At 39.0% G+C, this 17,327-nt stretch overlaps 1 protein-coding gene across 1 annotated transcript in view; it reads right to left on the bottom strand.

Annotated features, from left to right (window-relative positions):
• The window catches only part of FBN1 (fibrillin 1), a 268,138-nt gene that overhangs the window by 94,854 nt on the left and 155,957 nt on the right, over positions 1 to 17,327 (bottom strand). The window contains exons 17-26 of the mRNA XM_010839558.1: positions 15,766 to 15,888; positions 14,559 to 14,711; positions 10,901 to 10,954; positions 9,208 to 9,333; positions 6,412 to 6,537; positions 5,726 to 5,845; positions 5,396 to 5,533; positions 4,514 to 4,564; positions 2,496 to 2,621; positions 527 to 754 (exon numbers count right to left, since the gene is read on the bottom strand). Coding sequence (XP_010837860.1) covers positions 527 to 754; positions 2,496 to 2,621; positions 4,514 to 4,564; positions 5,396 to 5,533; positions 5,726 to 5,845; positions 6,412 to 6,537; positions 9,208 to 9,333; positions 10,901 to 10,954; positions 14,559 to 14,711; positions 15,766 to 15,888 — 1,245 coding nt within the window. The remainder of the gene's footprint in view (positions 1 to 526; positions 755 to 2,495; positions 2,622 to 4,513; positions 4,565 to 5,395; positions 5,534 to 5,725; positions 5,846 to 6,411; positions 6,538 to 9,207; positions 9,334 to 10,900; positions 10,955 to 14,558; positions 14,712 to 15,765; positions 15,889 to 17,327) is intronic.

Raw genomic sequence — 17,327 nt, 5'->3', positions numbered from 1 at the left:
ATTTGAAATATCTTAAGTCACTGGAGTGTGTTTGCTACAGGAATGAATTTCAGTGCATTTGGACAAGGAGGCCCTGCCACTGGGTTTCTCACACCATTATCTATACTCAGGTGGACCACAGTGACATGAATACCTCAAATGAACACTGCAAACACATGAGCCACAGGTGACAAGATAAAGGTCATCTCTAGGGCCTCCGCAGATGGCATAAACATTTCCCAAGATTTTTCTTTCATTTATGCTTAGCTTTAGGATAATATCAAAATCTACTATAATATTTAATAGTGACTAGATGGGAGAGGAAAGTGACCACAGGAAGCCCCGAGATGTAGAAAAAGAAATTTCGTAATGGAGTGAATATTTTGCCATATAAAATTCAGAAAGCAAAGAAGGCATCCTGAGATGATGATCCAGGGATGACCATGTTGATGACATTTATTGTAATTCTGCTAGCAGAACTCTGCACTCCTGAAAAGGCATCCTATTGACCGAAAAGAAGAGCAATCAACCACTGACACCACTGTACCTTTGAAAAAACGTTTGCCATTTGTAATTTCTTTTGTGGCGAATCCGGGTCCTCTGGGACAGAGCTCCTCATACTCAGGTGTGTTTCTCACGGGACACTCCTCACACTCCTCGGTGCCCCAGGCTGCCCCGACTGAGCAGCAGCAGGCGTCCATGCGGTGGCGCCCAGCCACGGGCAGGGTGCACTCCTCGTCCTCGTACCTCAGGAAGCAGGTTTCCAGGCGGATATCTGCCGAGGGAGCAAACAGAGATGGGCTGAGGAGAGAGCTACTCTCCACTGCCTCAGACTGCCAGCCTGTGTTAGGCCAAGTGGGACACACACAGTAATTTACTATAATCTTATTGACTGAAACTCATTTTTTTTTCCCTCAAAGGCTTTGTGGTGGGTTTTTCTGCTTCCTAAAGGCTTGCTGGCAGCTCATATTTCTTTGTATCTCCTCTTGTGGCAAGAATCCTTTCAATGCTAGGCATTTTCTGATAATTCCCCAGAAGCAGCAGTATTCGGAGAAATCCTGCAATGCTCTTTTGGGAAACGTATTCCTCGTTATCCAACCAGGCTAATTACCAATGCATGTACTCTATGATGTCTTGACATCACTCTAGCTGAAAGCCAACTGCAGTCTTTATTGTCGGAAAACATCTCAGCTGGCTCCAGCACCCTTTCCTCAGATCCACTTCATTTTTGGAGAGGTAGAATGGTGAACTCTGAAATGAGGACTGCCTTCCTTGAGATTAGAGAGGGAAAACAGCAAAGAAGAGCCACTGACTCCTCAAGTATTTCCTTCACCTCAGCATGTGCTTATGTGCACATTCTTCTGTGTACATGTGGGAATGTGGGCTTCCTTTAATGCTAGAAAGCTATGGAAGCCTTCTGTGAAATTCCACATTTGGGTTGTGTCTATTAAGATGGTTAATTTCAAAATGAATCCTAGTCTAAACACTGAAGCATCTTTCAACTTAAGAACCTGGAAAAAGGTTCTCATTAATTGCCGAATCCTCCTAAACAAAGATGCAAAGGCTCAAAATGGGATTAACTGACATCCATAGTTATAAATTCCAGCTTTTATATTCTGCATTGCTTACATTGTAAACCATAAAGTTTCACATTTAAAGGGTGATTAATCCTAATTCATAAAGGAGCTGTATCTTTTAAATGCATGCCACTCTTTCAACCACCTACAGTGGTCTTTCACTAAAGATGCTCTTCAGGATCACACAGTTTCAGATACACAATGTGGCTGAGCATCATTTTCAGAGTCATGCACTCCAAAACCAGTTATCCAAAGGATTTTATTCCTGGGAGTCAGAAGCCATAACAGTAACACCAGAAAAAGCCCAAGACTCCACATGATGACTGCAGGATCTCAAATCTACCACCAAAGAGTCCACAGGTCAGGTTTCTAAAAATCAAAGTTTTGTGTCCAATCTCTTCCACATCATTGTCACTTGGGTTCTAGCAGTTGTCATGGAGAGTCACACCATGGCTGATGGTGACAACAGGCCTCGTTCCCTCAGGTTCACTACTCAGGCTGTTACAGTCTTTACTGCTGAAACCCACAGGAGTTTCCTGAAAAGACCTGTCTTTCTGGCTAATGGCAGGCTTGCCTAGCAGGCTAAGGCTACAGTTTCTGATTAAGCAAAAATGTTCTCCTTACTGATCACCTAGAATTCTACATCCATGGCATATGGAGGACAGATTTAAGAGCTCTAGAATAATAATTGTGATGGTAGCAGTTTAATGAATAATCACATATCACTAAAGAACTGTCAGGTTCCCTACTATTTATAAGGAATAAAGAGCTGAGTCAGGAAAGCTATTTGTCAAGGAAACCACTATGAATGCTAATAGAAATGCTGAATTTGGGATGTGTGTGTGTCTGTACTTGAAACTGAATATTCAGGTCTATCTTCTGAGTTCTGAATAATTGTTAAGAAATGTTCATTAGAAAAGTAATGAGCTCAGTATTTACCTAGGCAAATCCTCCCTGTGGCATCCAAAGTCATCCCACTGGGACACTGACATTTAAATGATCCCTTGGAGTTAACACACAAGCCATTCTTGCAGACTCCTGGGAACACTTCACATTCATCTATATCTATGAAGAAAAAAAGAAAGCACGAAGTTAATACATCTGCATAGCACAATTCTACTTTATTCCATTCAGGGAGTCATATTCCCACAACTGAAAAGGCCATTTTGAACTTAGTAAGTAGAAAACTAGTTTGCTTCTAAATAATTCATGTAGAATTTCTAGGATGTTTAAAAAGCCACCAGACAGAGCTCACCCATTAACAAAGATATTATTGCTTCTCTATCAGTCCCAGGGAGTAATTTTTGAGTTGTAAAAACAGGGAGTTTGTGGGAGTTCTTAGAGACAAGTTTGGGTACTATGGACATCTCAGGTAAGGCTCCCAAGTGAAAGAAAGTGAAAGTGTTAGTCATCCAGTCACGTCTGATTTTTTGTGATCCCATGGCTATAGCCTGCTGGGTTCCCTTGTCCATGGGATTTCCCAGGAAAGAATACTGAACTGGGTAGCCATTCCCTTCTCCAGGGGATCTTCCCAACCCAGGCACTGAACCCAGGTCTCCTGCATTGCAGGCAGATTCTTTACCATCTAAGCTATCAGGGAAGCGCTAAGGCTCCCAGAAGCCATTTAATTAGCTTTACTAGACCAGATGGCTGGAATTAAGAAAAGAAACAGAAGTCTGATCTTTCAAATTAGCAAAGAAGAAATAGCTTGAAGATAAGCACAGAAAAAATCCACCACTGGGGAATATGTGCAGCCAATCAAAAGAGTCTCCTTTGAGAAGTGCTGAGATGTCCCAAGAAAGTGTGTAACTTTCTAGTTCTAACTCAGCAATGGTCTCGAGCTATCCTGTCAAAGCCTTGGTGGTTCCAGCTTGGGTTGGAGAGAGCTGGAAGATGCTCACGGTCATTCGTTCATCATTCACTGCATCTGTCTCAAACATATTAGCCCTTCCCAGTTTGCTGAAGGGAGAGCATTGTGTTCTCTGTACTGTTTTTGGAAAAATACTCACCATCAAGTTAACCCAAAGAAAGGCACTTACTTACTTGCTAATGCCAAAAAGGGGTAGCATTAGTCAAGAAACTCACACACACTGTGTCTCTATTTAGAAGAAATAACTTTCCAAGCCAGGGATGTTGAAAAAAAAAAATTCTAAATCTTTCCGTATAAGAGAAATAAATGGGGAGGGGGAAATGTACCTTTTTGGGGCTGTTTTGCTCTGGGTCCACTTGTATACCAAAATATGCTGCTGAGGTCAGATAAGTTATTAACAGTGGGTCTGGACCAGAGAGAGGCCAAAGGATTCAGTCATCATTTGGAAAGCAAGCTCTTGGGTGGGGGTTGTAGTGTTCCTCTTTATTTTAGCAGGAAAAAAAAGTTCATTTCATTCCACATATGGGACTAATTGCTGTTTTTAAAATTTTTCAGCTGCTGTGTCATGTCAGGTTGTGTTAGTCACCCTGACCTATGTCTGTCTACCCGGGACTCCATGAGAAAAGAAAAATCACAGGAAAGTAGAAAGAATCCATGTAGACTCTCAAAAATGAGGCAATAGAGGTGTGTCTTTCTCATCATACATAACCATGAAACAAACAACAATAACAACAAAAGGATCCAGGAGAAAATCAAGAGAAATGCAAGATTTGCAGCCTTATCACAAACTTCCTTTTTTTTTTCTTCCCCATAGATAACACTTTGAAATTGTAGTCACTCAAAACTACGGTCAGCCTAAATCATTTTCAAGACGCTCTGCCCTTTGGCCATAGAGCTCTGACACTGGCAAGAGCACACACTTGTGAAATTCATGTCTGTTACAGGTTCGGCAGTTCTCATTATTTTTTTTGCCCTGCTACATATTTCTCACTGGGAAGTTACATGACAGCTTTATGCAGTCCAAGTTAATACAAGCATTCTTCTTCATGCATGCAGAAATTTATGATTTATAAATAATCATAAATACCTTCACACTGTGTTCCTTTAATTCTTGAATAGCCTTTCCCACATATGGGATCTGTATCAAAAAAACAAACAAAAAGCAAAAAAACAAATCTGAGATAACAATATCCAGACTTTATGACACAATATTAGAAACATGACAGAGGCCCTTTAACATGGAATTGATTTTATTGCTATGAATAATTCTGAGGCAACGAAGTGTCACTGAGATTGTATAGGTGAGGGAGAAGAATGAAATGTCTCCTTGAATAAAGCTCAGTCCATCTGTGAGATTCTGAAAGGCTCAAAGATACCCTAAAGATCTCACTATGGTGATGCCTAAGAAGCAAACTGATTTGATTTCTGTCTTGCTGTGACCCCTAAAACATGAATCATACTATAGCATTACTGTAACATAAATGTGGAAAACAAAGTCTAGAACGGGCAGGTCTCAAGCCCTGCAGCAGTCACACTATTATCAGTTCACACATTTATATATCCAAACACTGAATCAACAGAATCATTAGCAAGGCTCTCAAACCTCAGTTTTGCAATAACTTTAGTCATGAACTCTGGTTCCTTTATATCAATATTTTTGGGGGAAGAAAACCTGTGCCTGTAAAAAACTCAGGACCCTTAATCATGAAGTTCCTAAGAGAGCCAATAAGAATTGCTGATCTGGGAAAGCCACACCAGATAACTTACATTACAGTGTGGTGACAGAAAAGAATGAATTAACCAAATCACATACAATCATTGCCCTTGACACTTAATTTCCTACACAGCTACATGTTTCCTTGGGGTCATCAGAACAAAATCTTCTATAATTCCCACGTGAACTTAAATGAACAAAGGTCCAAGTAAAATGCCCAGTGAGCAGAGGAGCCACGGCACCCCCTTCTCTTACCGACTTGGCATGGGGTGCATGGGCTCCCCCAGGCAGCACCAAGGGATGAACAGCACTGGGACTTCAATGTGGCTCCATTGATGTTGATCTCACACCGCCCATCGATGACAGTCTGCCAACAAGTGCCCTTAATGGTTTCTGTAGGGGCAGGGGGTGATGATATTTAATAGACAATTAACAGAATCTATCTCAAAAATTCAAACATGTACATTGGGATAATGATAGTTTAAAATTTTGTTTTTCCATACTGAAACCCTTCTGCAATAAAAGTGGACATTAAATACAGCAGCATTGATAAAACAGGAAAATCATTCTTGGAAAGATAAATACCTATGCAGATGGTTTTTGTTGGATCCAAAGTACTTTCAGAAGAACATTCACAAATGAAAGAGCCCGGACTGTTCTTGCAGACTCCATTAATGCAAGGACTTGATTCACATTCATCGATGTCTGAAACAAAAATAGGTCTACATTACTGCTAAAAACTAGTCTTGGGCACGAATGAATCTTTAAACTTTGGTCTCAACTGCTACCACATATTCTTCATTAGATAATAAAGCTGGTCTAGATAGATTTTTTTCCCTAGACTAGATGGAATGCCAAAAATAATAACTGAGCACATCTCTATGTTCAGCACATGGCTGAATCTTTTTAATTCAGAAAATCTGGAGCAAATGTAAGCGTGATTTCTGAATTATTTACTCAAATAGCATATATCTAATATTTTCTTAATCTATTAAATGTTGGTAAATAAAATACCAAATGCAGGAAAATACAAAATGGATACTCTTAAATAGCATTTGAATGTGAAATAAATGGTGATTGAAAGGCCAATTGCAGATAAGTATTATCAGCAGCTTATAAAGTGTATACAAGTGTCATTCAGGATCACAGAACCTCAACTACGCGACACAACTGTCTAAAATAAGAATTGGCTTTAATTTATCTTTGTGCTTTTCCAGTGGATCTCCAAAAGGCAACAAAGTCCATGGTATAAGAACAAAAACTAGTCCTACCTTCACAGGTTTTCAGTTCAGGTTTGTATATAAATCCCTTGGGGCAGGTACAGACAAAACTTCCAGGAGTATTTCTACATTGTCCATTGTCACAAAGCAGACTATTCAATACACATTCATTAATATCTGGAAAATAAAGAAAACATAAACTTTTAAAAGATCTTATCCTTCGCATGCAATTTCTTTGCTTTTTTTAAGTTACGTTTTTAAGGTCATAATGATATGATTGATTCAAGGAAGGAGCAAAACTCCTATACCATTGGTTTTTGCCAAAATTACCTAGTTTTAAAAAATAGGTGACTGATCTGATTATTTTTACTAGGTATCTACAAAGTCTAAAATCACCAGACCATTTGATTCACTTCTTTGGCAGGAAAAATAACTTAGATTTGCTGAAAATCATTATTTATTGGGTTGGACAAAATGTTTGTTTGGTGTTTTTCTATTTCTTTGCCATAAGATGGTACAGGAAAACCCGAATGAACTTTTTGGCCAACCCAATATATAATTGCTTCATTGTGCCAAAGTTAAAAGGACTAATCCCACTGTTTTAAAGAATTGACTAGATATTTAGAAAGTATGGTCCATCTTTAATAAGTATGAGTTCCAGGATGGGTGTTTCTTCTTCAGAATAATTTAAGTGGTCTCCAGTTATGTTTATAAAGTATGAAGCAAGCTGTAGACTTTATAATTGCCATGAAGAATGCAAACTAGAGATTCAGAGAGCTGAGTAATAGGCCTGTGTGATACAAAATCAAACTTCTGCTATGTATTACTTAGATCATTGAGGAAGTGTGGAACTTAAACAGTCTGCTATACCACACTGAGCTAAACTACATCATACAGCCCACAAAGCAGGCCACACATTCACAAGGAACTTTTTACACACCGAGTGATTCTGCTTAGATTATCATCTGACAAGCTAGTGGTCCTTACATGAAGTATACACAAATTCGGTACTAGAGAGCTGCATGGGTTCACATCAGTAAACAGACTTCAATCAGCAACTTGCAGTGATCCCTTGGTATCTGCAGGGGATTGGTTCCGGGAACCCCATCCCTGCCATCCAGGTTACCAAAATCTGTGGATGTTCAAGTCCCTTATATAAAATGGTATAGTACTGGCGTATAAGCTATGCACATCCTCCTCTGTACTTTAAACCATCTCTAGATTACTTATAATACCGAATACAACATGCATGCTATGTAAATAGTTGCTGGTATATGGAAAATTCAAGTTTTGCTTTTGGGAACTTTCGGGAATTTTTTTTCAAGTATCTTTGATCTGAGGTTGGTTAGATATTCAAATACAAAACTCACAGATGTAGAGGGCTGTGTTTATAAAGTACTTAAAATATGGGAAAATCAAGCAGAAAGTGATGTTATTGTCCGGGCAAACAGCATGCTGAGAATTCTGTCAAAACTGTATAACAAATGCTAACACTTCCCCAAAGGGTCAATATTGCAATTCTCAACTGATGATGTCAGAAGAATATGGAACTTTAAGGACCTGAGGATTAAGAAATAAAAGAGCCAATCCCTGGAATTTTCTGGAAAGTGGCTGGAGTGGATCTTTGATTTCTAACTTCATACTTCTGAACACAACCTGAAATATGAACATGCATGCTCAGTCAAGTCCAACTGCTTGTGACCCCATGGATTGTAGCTCGCCAGGCTCCTCTGTCTATGGAATTTTTTAGGCAAGAATCCTGGAGTGGGTTGTCATTTCCTCTTCCAGGGGGTCTTCCCGATCCAGGGATTGAACCCATGTCTCCTGCACTGCAGGAGAATTCTTTACCACTGAGCCACCAGGGAAGTCCTGAAACATGAACATCCTTCTGATGATAATGGGACCGCCTTTGGAATAGACACTAGAACTCTGAAAGAAGAATCCCTTCTGCGTCCCAGATTCTCTGTTTGCTTCACATGGGGTGATTTCAGGATACAGTTAAAACATCTCTGTGTCTTTCTGGCATGTCCAAATAAACAATGATTTTTCAAGTCTGCCAATGTAGAGAGGCTCTTATAGAAAAATGAAATCGTAAAACTTTTGAGATGAGTCTAGTTTGAAAGTACTATGTGTACTCAAATAACAACTATACTCTCCCAAAAAAGGGGGCCCTAAAATTAAGGGTATGAGAGAGAAAGAAATCATTTCTCAAAATTCAGTATATATCATAAATGTAGACTTTTCCTTCTGAAAGGCCAGGTTTGGGCCAGCAATAAAAGTTAGGGAGACCAAAAGAAACCCACTAGTCAAAATAAGAGGGTGTTGTGGTAGTCAGTGTCTCCCCTGATCTGCTTCAATCCTCCATTTTCTTAGGTACTTATTTAGCCTGAAATATGCGGGGAAAGCTGATTTGAATGGGGGCAGAGAAGATGCTCTGATTTGTTGTTAGTTCTTCTTATGTGAGTGCAAATGCCACACATTAAGAAGGAAAGCAGATAAAAATACTTAAAGTAAGATTTCTGCTTCTTTGATAATAAGTGCTATGTCTACTTTGCCCACAACAACAATTGGTAGCAGCCTTAACAACAAAGGCATCCAGTTGGGTAGCACTCAGCTTCAACCTGCACAGTTAGAGAACTGTACACTGTATGAGAGGGATGGTTGCCATGGTCCACCCTTGATGTGGTTAAACAAAAGATATAAGCCGTCAGGATGCAGCTATGCTGATACCCCTAGTATAGAGCATCCATCTGTCAAGTCCTTAAGGTACCCAAGCAGTTTGCTCAAGCAACAAAAGAAAGAATGCATGATGCATGAAACGTCTTAGAAAACAGTGAAGCTTCTTACCAACACAGTTTTTCCCAGTTGAATCCACTTCATATCCTGAGTTGCATATACATTTGTAGGTCCCACGGAGATTTTCACAAATTCCATTTGGGCAAATATCAGGATCTAATGCACATTCATTTATATCTGGACCACAAAAAAAAGCTCATAAGCATTAACATGCTAAAGTAAATATCAAACGGACTGTCAAAAAATTACAATAAATGTAAAGATATCAGGACCTTGTGAAAATAAAAAAAGCTTATTCTTGATAAGAAACTTGATCCCTTTTTTCTTACTGCAAGATACTCTGAATCAAGTCTTCCCTCCATCAGTCCCTGAGAGGAAGCTGGCATCTGAGCTAGAACTACAAGGTTACCAACCCTTAATCAAAAGGAGAACCCTTGGACTTTCTCTTGTCCAAACACCGAGATGGGAAAGTAGATCAAATACAGAGTCCAAGTTCCTATAAGTGGTCTCCCTGCCATCAGCTTGTCCCTCTTCAATCTATCTTCTATATTGCCACGAGACAGCCTAAAAACAAAGTGATTGTGTCATTCTCAAGGTTCAGACTTTTGTAGGTTCAATAATATCCTCATGATTAAATTAAAATATGAATGCCATTTAGTTGCTTTAAATCCTTTACTCTTCCATGACCAATACATAATGCCCTCTTTACTCTGTGTTGGGAATGCCTGGAGCAAGCCTAATCACTGGTTCAAAATGTGCATAATCATCACCTGCTCTGGAAACACCTTTGCTGCTCTGGCCAGATGAGGATGAGCACCTTCTTCTGGGTGCTCCCAGACCAAGGAGAGCCCTCATAGTCAAGGGTGATGCAAAGTGACCATCAGTGAGTGGCTACTCTCAAGTCTTGTTCCCTGACTTTTCTATAAATCAAGATTGACCTTTTTTCTTTCCCAGATTCCTATCAGAATTTATTTATTCCCTACTAATTCTTTCATTATACAGTTCCTTACTTCTCTTTTCTCCTCCAAATATCTACCCCACCCCAACCCTATGTTATCCATACACACTGATGAAACCAACCAAGAGAATGAACTGACAGTCAATTCAGCCATAATTCTCTTGAATCAAATCATTTAGTTTTATATTAATAAAGTAATCTCTTCCTCTTTCTTATCTGTGTTTACACTTGTTCCAATTCTCCCTTTTAATTTCTTTCATGGCACCAGTATTTCTCTGGTTCTAACTCCTACACTTAAACATTTCATTTTCTTTCAGCTAACTGCTATCACTGCCTGCTACGAAATACAAGATGGATCCCTATTGCCATCTGTTAATGACTGACCCCTTGTTAGTTAAGAAAATGTTCAAAATGTGCAGGGGTTCACCTGAACTTGTAACCCTGAATTGTGCTTGACAGCAGTAGACCCAAAGGAGGGCCAGGCTGCCCCTTCTCATAAATGAGCTACCACAGCCACTGTATCTCGCTCACATCGACCACCCTGGGAGAGGACCCGATACTTCAGTATGAAGTCCCACACCCACACCCAGCAACCCTAGGACCCACTGAGCCACTGTTCTATTCTGCCACTGGGGGCTTCCAAGTGTCCCAGGTAGATCACACCGTGAGAGTCAGAGAAGGGGTTCAGATCAGACTGGTGTAAAGGGACCAACTGGAAACCCACAGGAAGGCCCAGGGCTGCCTCTGCACATGCTTAAGGTAGTAAATTTCAAAACAAGTCCTTACCGCTGCCTGCTGACGTTATTCCTGGCCCACTGCTGCAGAGTGCCTGATACTCCGCTGCAATAAATTAACAGATAGTAAATGATTCCCTTGTTTGCAGAACAGGTCGATCCTGCCCTTGGCTTTGCACACATCATTTCCTCCAAAGAGAGTGGAACTGAAATAAAGTGGTAACAGAAAAGGAGGCATCCCCCCCAGGGGGAGTCACACCAGGGCTCCCATTTAAAGGCTCCGCAATCACCATGGAAAACGACTTGTAAGGATATACGCAAGTTCCAGCAATTCCTCGTGCAAAGCGCTTTAGGAAAAGGTGTTTTTCCTATGACTTGATTTTGTTCACCAGGGAACACTTTACACTTACAGTGAAACGTGCCTGTTAAAATGTGGTTTCTTAACTGTTAATAAAACTCTCTCCCACCATCTTGGGAATACATTTTTTTCTTCGTTCGAGCTTTTTTTTCAGAACAAGTTCTTAACATTTTCTCATTTCTCTGCAAATTCTCTAGCCTTCCCTCACAAGAATACGAGGGTGTGTACACCTGCATGTATGTGTATTTTTAGAATTAATATTCATCAGGATGCCAGACTCATTCTATATATTAAATCCATAGGGTAAGTATTGCAAAATGTTAAAACTGGATCTTATTGAGGAAACGGCAGTATAGAGAATATGTTCCCAAATTTGTGATGGAATCAGATTTCTATTTCTTAAAATCCATACAGTGTTTTAGACACAATTCCAACAATATTTAGATGAACCTAAGAGTGAATGATGGAAATAAGAACTAATAGGAAATCACACTTAATCCCAGGAAAAGAAACTAATTTTCCCATAGTTGCCTATGGATTCAGGCAACTAGAGTTTCATAGTCAAATGCAGATCCTTTGTGCTTAAGCAATAGGAGAATTAAAAATTAGGGATGGACCTTTTTAACAGAAGCCACTTGCACCTTGGTGCTAAAGCAAACACACCTATAATTCCATGTGACAGAAAATTGCATTCCTGATCATAGGGGATGCAAAGAAGTTACACATATCCCCCCCCCCAAAAAAAAATGACTGTTAACCCTTCAGAGCCTCTGTCTTCCAGCAAACATAAATTTGAGAAAAGCGGTAAAACCCCTTACTTTTTAAAATCATCTTAAAAGGGGCCAAAAAGGGAACCAATGGGAAGGTGGCTGCCACTGTGTTTGAAAGCCAGAGACTGATGGCAAAAAGAAATACATCCTCTTTATTTTCTCACTTCAGCAATTAATTAAAGCACTGGTGAAATAGCGTAAGTAGTGAAACAGGGAAAAAACAACATCATGCCAGTTTTGCTAAAAGCAGTTTTATAATTAGCACTATATTAGTTGATGCTTGGCCTAAGTGGAAGCAAATTGTGGTCGTTATTCTTTTCCATTTGGGCAGGAGCTGGTACTGTAGTGAATTCAGATCAGCATGGGTTTGAACGCTGATGACAATGCTTATTGCTGAGGGTCTCGGGAACAGGCCCTTTCCCCTCTTCTAGTTTCCTCTTCTATAAAGTGTAGAAAAGGATACCCAACTCACAGGGTAGTTCTATAGATTTACTGAGAGAACATGTAAAGTGCTCAGCACAACTCAAGCACTTAATACGTGGTAGGTGTTCCTGAGCTAACTTAGTGTCGTGCCCCAGAGACAGTAGAATAAGGGCAGAAGAGAAATTCCTAATCATCACTTTTCTGACTGATTGCTACAAGGAGTAAATGCTCAGCAGTCAGGGAGATGTATCTTCATATATAGTTTATTTGACTTCCAGAGCACAGAGATGAGCTTTGCACGTTAAATGGTTAGTGTTTCATTAAAGTGTCTAAACACATTTTTTTCGGATACTTTCAGTACCTTCTAAAACTCCCCCTCTCTCCTGAAATAAGGGACATCCTACGTTTTGATCCTTCATTATTTGGCATTTTCATTTATCAAAGAGGTGGAGAAACCAAACTGAATGGAACCATTTCCACAAGCAGACCACTTTTGTGTAAATTCATTCAAATATAAAACAGAAGCTAGTGGAACTAAGCTTCAAATGTGACTGTCTTTAAGCTTTAACGCTTAAAGAAATCTGCTCTCTTTGGGTCATCTGATTATAAATCTACCTCTTTCCCATGTATCACAAGAATTCTTTGAAGATGTACTTGGTCCAGAGGAAAATGTAAAAACAGAGAAATGTATGCACCAAGGGTCCTGGATTCTAAGTTTTGGGTATTCTGTTCATTCAAGACATGAACAAATCACCTCCATTCTTGTGTACTAGGTTTCAGGATACTCATCTACCTTGTAAATTCAAAATAGGCAAGGAAACTACTTTGAAAAGTTAAAGCAACATACTAATGAATAATATTAATAAAACACTACTATCAAGTTACATGGAAGTATCTTTTTAGATAGAATTACATTTGTATATTATATAACCAAAGTATTGTTGCAAACATGCATTTCATTGATTAGTAATCATATAGTTAATGATAATTTGTATATTATTCACCAGGCAAAGCAGTCATCCGAAATAAAGCTTGCTTTCTTTAACTGGCATTCCCCCAATTTAAAGACTTTAAAAGTCTTCCACTTCACTTTGTCTAACTTCTTATAACAGATTTTAATTGCTGTCTGATTTCAAATAATAACATTCTCATAATGGCGAATGCTTAAAAATTGTGAGTTCATCTTTAATTGATAGTATCTAGGCCAGAAATAAACTAACTGTATCTCACATGTAAATCAACCAGTCAGAGCTATGTGTTTTCAATATTAGGACTTACTCTATTTTAGGACATTAGATGCCAACAGCCAAGGTACCTTAAAATTACGTTCAAATGTTGACAGTCTATTGCTTTCATTTCAATAAACTATTTTTGCCTTATAAATAGAAATAATTTACAACTGGAGAGGATCTTCTGGATTATCTAGGACAATTCATTTTCAGATTAAAAGGCCAAGGAATCCTTTTCCATATTATTCAATTTTATAATTGTTTACTAACGTAAACCATCTCAAATCCTTTTGAAATTAGGTAAGAAAATTTCCTAAATAAACAAAAATTCACCAAAAAACCTGAACCCTCCAATTAAGTAATTTGCCTGCCTGTGGCTGGAGAGCAGAATTCTGACTCACTGACCAGTTTTCTTTTCACTAAGCTGTGTCACTTCGAATTGAGAAAAATACTTTTTCCCTAGAGTGGAATAAAATCATTTAGGGAACGCACACCTAAGTCAACATGAAGGATTTGAAAAAAATTCACAAATGGACTTTTGGAAAAAAGTTGGAAACAGTCAAGTAATCTGAAAATTATTTATTTTTACACTCTGTAAAATTCTGCTTTTGTAATAGCTCCTGCAAAATGTAACACTGTGAAACAACTTTAGAAAACAAGGTACGTTGCATGTACCCTAAAGAACATGAATATTACCGAGCTGTAGAAATTCAGACGGGAAGCATAAATGTGCAGCCTAATCCAGATGATAGCTGAGTTGGTGGGTAATGTGTGATCAAAGCCTGACCAGCCCTTTTCAAGACCCCTGCAAGGTATGTGAGGTACCTGTAGAGTATCATGTAATCTTTCCCCGTAACTTCCATAAATACAAAGACTGAAGATGGGGGCAGAAGGCTGGCAGTACTAGGGCATCCCCATGACACAACATACCTGAATTCTGTGAAGGGCATGGTTGGCAAGGTTCCCCGAAAGCATACTCAGTGCTGGCACAACAGCATTCAGACTTGGTAACAGCACCAAACAAGGGTTTGACACACTGGCCTCTTTTGTATCCACCATAGCATGTGCTCCGCATGTGTGTGTCTGAACAGGAAGAAGCATCTGTCATCACACTATCATTTCCAACAGACGGGAACCCCCCAGGTTAAAGTTGAAGCTGGCTTTATTTAGCCATTGTCACTGTTCTTACTCACAGAGAATGCCTCTGGTATTAGGCTTCAATAGAAAACAAAACAAATTCTTCAGCTTCCAAGCACTGGAAACCAATTACTAGAGGCTTCTAGTTTTCTAGGGCCTATTATGGTTTAGCCACTGTGAAATCCTTAAGGGCTAGGATTATACCTCACTGTTTTCTTCCCCAGGCTTGTACAGAGAAGGCAGTTAATAAATGATGAATGAATGAGGGATGATCATTCAATTTCACCACATGATAAACAAGATTTTTATTAGAAATACAGCCCACTCCAACATAATCATACAATTATTGAGTATCTGAATTAGATGTGCTTTCAAAAAGGAGGATGTTTGATCTGTAAAATTATATAAATCTTAGATATTGGTCTAACTAAGCAGTGTCATCTTTACCACCAGGAGGGGATTTCCAGCTATGACCAATCTTTTCCCAGTTCAAAGGGGATTGGGAAAAATTCCCTTTCTTAAGAATAATTTGGATAAAATTTGTATCTATTTATTAACAAATCAGAAACGTCTTATAAAGCCACAAAAAACTATTATCACATAAGTTCCTGGATCATCTATATCCTCTTTGGAATTCTCCACCTCCCTTTGGACATTCAGCTCCTTAGATGAAAATGAAATGTTCATCGTGAGATAATTAGGGACATATAGGTCAATCCAAAGACCATTATCAGCAAAGGAGGGCTGGAGAAAACTGAGGACAACTAGGACAAGGAAGAAGGAGAGGTGTGGAGTCCTTTGGTTTTCATTTATCTCAGCTCATCTTTCTATCCCTTGAATTAATATTCGCTTTATAAGGGAAAAAACTGACCCCGTTGGTCTGTTGCCCACAGATATTAACTGTACCATACCTGCTGCAGTAGAGAACATTCGCCATTGGTTGATTTTACTGACAGAGGGTGGATCTCTATAGTACATCTAGTTATGGCCGTGATCTTACCAACACACACACGTCCGTCCAGACCCACGGCCAGTCCAGGAAAGCATTCACATCGGTAGGAGCCATCAGTGTTGACGCAACGCCCATTCATGCAGATCCCAGGGGTTTCACACTCATTAATATCTGTGGTGGGGAGAAGCACTTATTAAAAATGAAGTCACTTCATCTAAAACCATAATGTGCTTACAAGTCTAAGACTTGAAAATAGAGAAGGTTTACAATAATGTGCAGCATCAACAATAAAAGCTCAATGAGATGCATTTCATTTTTCTTGGAGGAAAGAGGAACGAAAACTGAGAGATAAACTGTCTGAGTTTATTTCTTTTCCATATAAAGCTATTTCAATAACATTCTCCTGAGATTTTTTTTTAATCCAAAATAAGAATCATAAAGCAAAAACAGAATTGGAAGAAGAAGGGAAGTGACAGCTAAAAGACAAAGGGTCTTGTGTAATGTTTCACATGGCAGTTCTTCCAGGACTGTCAGAAATCTAGCTTGATAATAAACTGCATCTTTGACCTGGGCAGGAAGCTTCTCCTTTTGGCATCCAACACGCAGACTGGTGTCCATTCCAGTTATCACTCATGCCTTAACTCACGCTTTAAATCTCTGGGACAATTAGAAAGGCATAAGGAGACACAGAACTAAAGCCTAGATGGAACACCATAAAAAAGGAACAGAAAATGAATATAGATGATTTTGATGACCGTTCCAAGCCAACAACAGCAGTGTAAGCAAATGGAACCCAGCAAAGAAAAATCTCTCTTACACATCACAAATATTTTACAGTATCATATGTGTATATTAAGGAGGTCTGGTAAAAGACTTTATTGGGCACATATTAATAATAGCAGATATTTTCCCCCTCAATATGGGGAAGTAGAAATGATACCAAAATTCTGTTTTGGAAAACATATAACACTTAGAAACAAGGCATTTTATAACAACTCCGTTTATAATATACAACGAGTATATGTGAATATTTCCTTTCTTCTGACCTTAAAAAGGCAAATTGAGACTGAAACACCTCTGCGTTTTACTCAGCTTGTGTTATTTGGCACAAAATACATTCAGATGGTCCAAGATTCCGTGTACAGATTGTATTTTAAAACAGCAGTTATATTTAAATACATGAACTCGAATTGGTTCAGTTATTCAGGTCACTTTTTTGTTCAAATTGAGATCTACAGTAAAGCATGGTGACTACAGCCTGAAAAGTAACACAATGTCTTTTTACTGGGGACAGAGATGGAATGGGGATCCAGAGAGCATTGCTCAGAGTGAGCGGCCTCAACCTTCAGAGAGTGATCAAGGGAGGCTGGTCATCAGATTAGTCAACTGTAGAGATTAAATTAGCATTGTTCATTCAGCTTTGAACAGTCACAGCTTTGGGGAATCAGAACCAAGTCCTTAGCACTCAGAGAAAATCTTACTTAGTGATATCAAGAGAAAAATTATGGAAAAGAAATAACAGCATATAAGAAATTTCTTTCCTTTTTCTTCCTTTGTTCTTATTACAGTACATGCATTCCATTTACTCTATATATCAAAATAAAGAAGAC

The sequence above is a fragment of the Bison bison genome, unplaced genomic scaffold, assembly GCF_000754665.1.
Source record: "Bison bison bison isolate TAMUID 2011002044 unplaced genomic scaffold, Bison_UMD1.0 scf7180017864118, whole genome shotgun sequence".
Classification (NCBI taxonomy): domain Eukaryota; kingdom Metazoa; phylum Chordata; class Mammalia; order Artiodactyla; family Bovidae; genus Bison; species Bison bison.
Note: the sequence above shows the minus strand (reverse complement) of the source record. Positions and strands in the feature narration are given on the sequence as shown.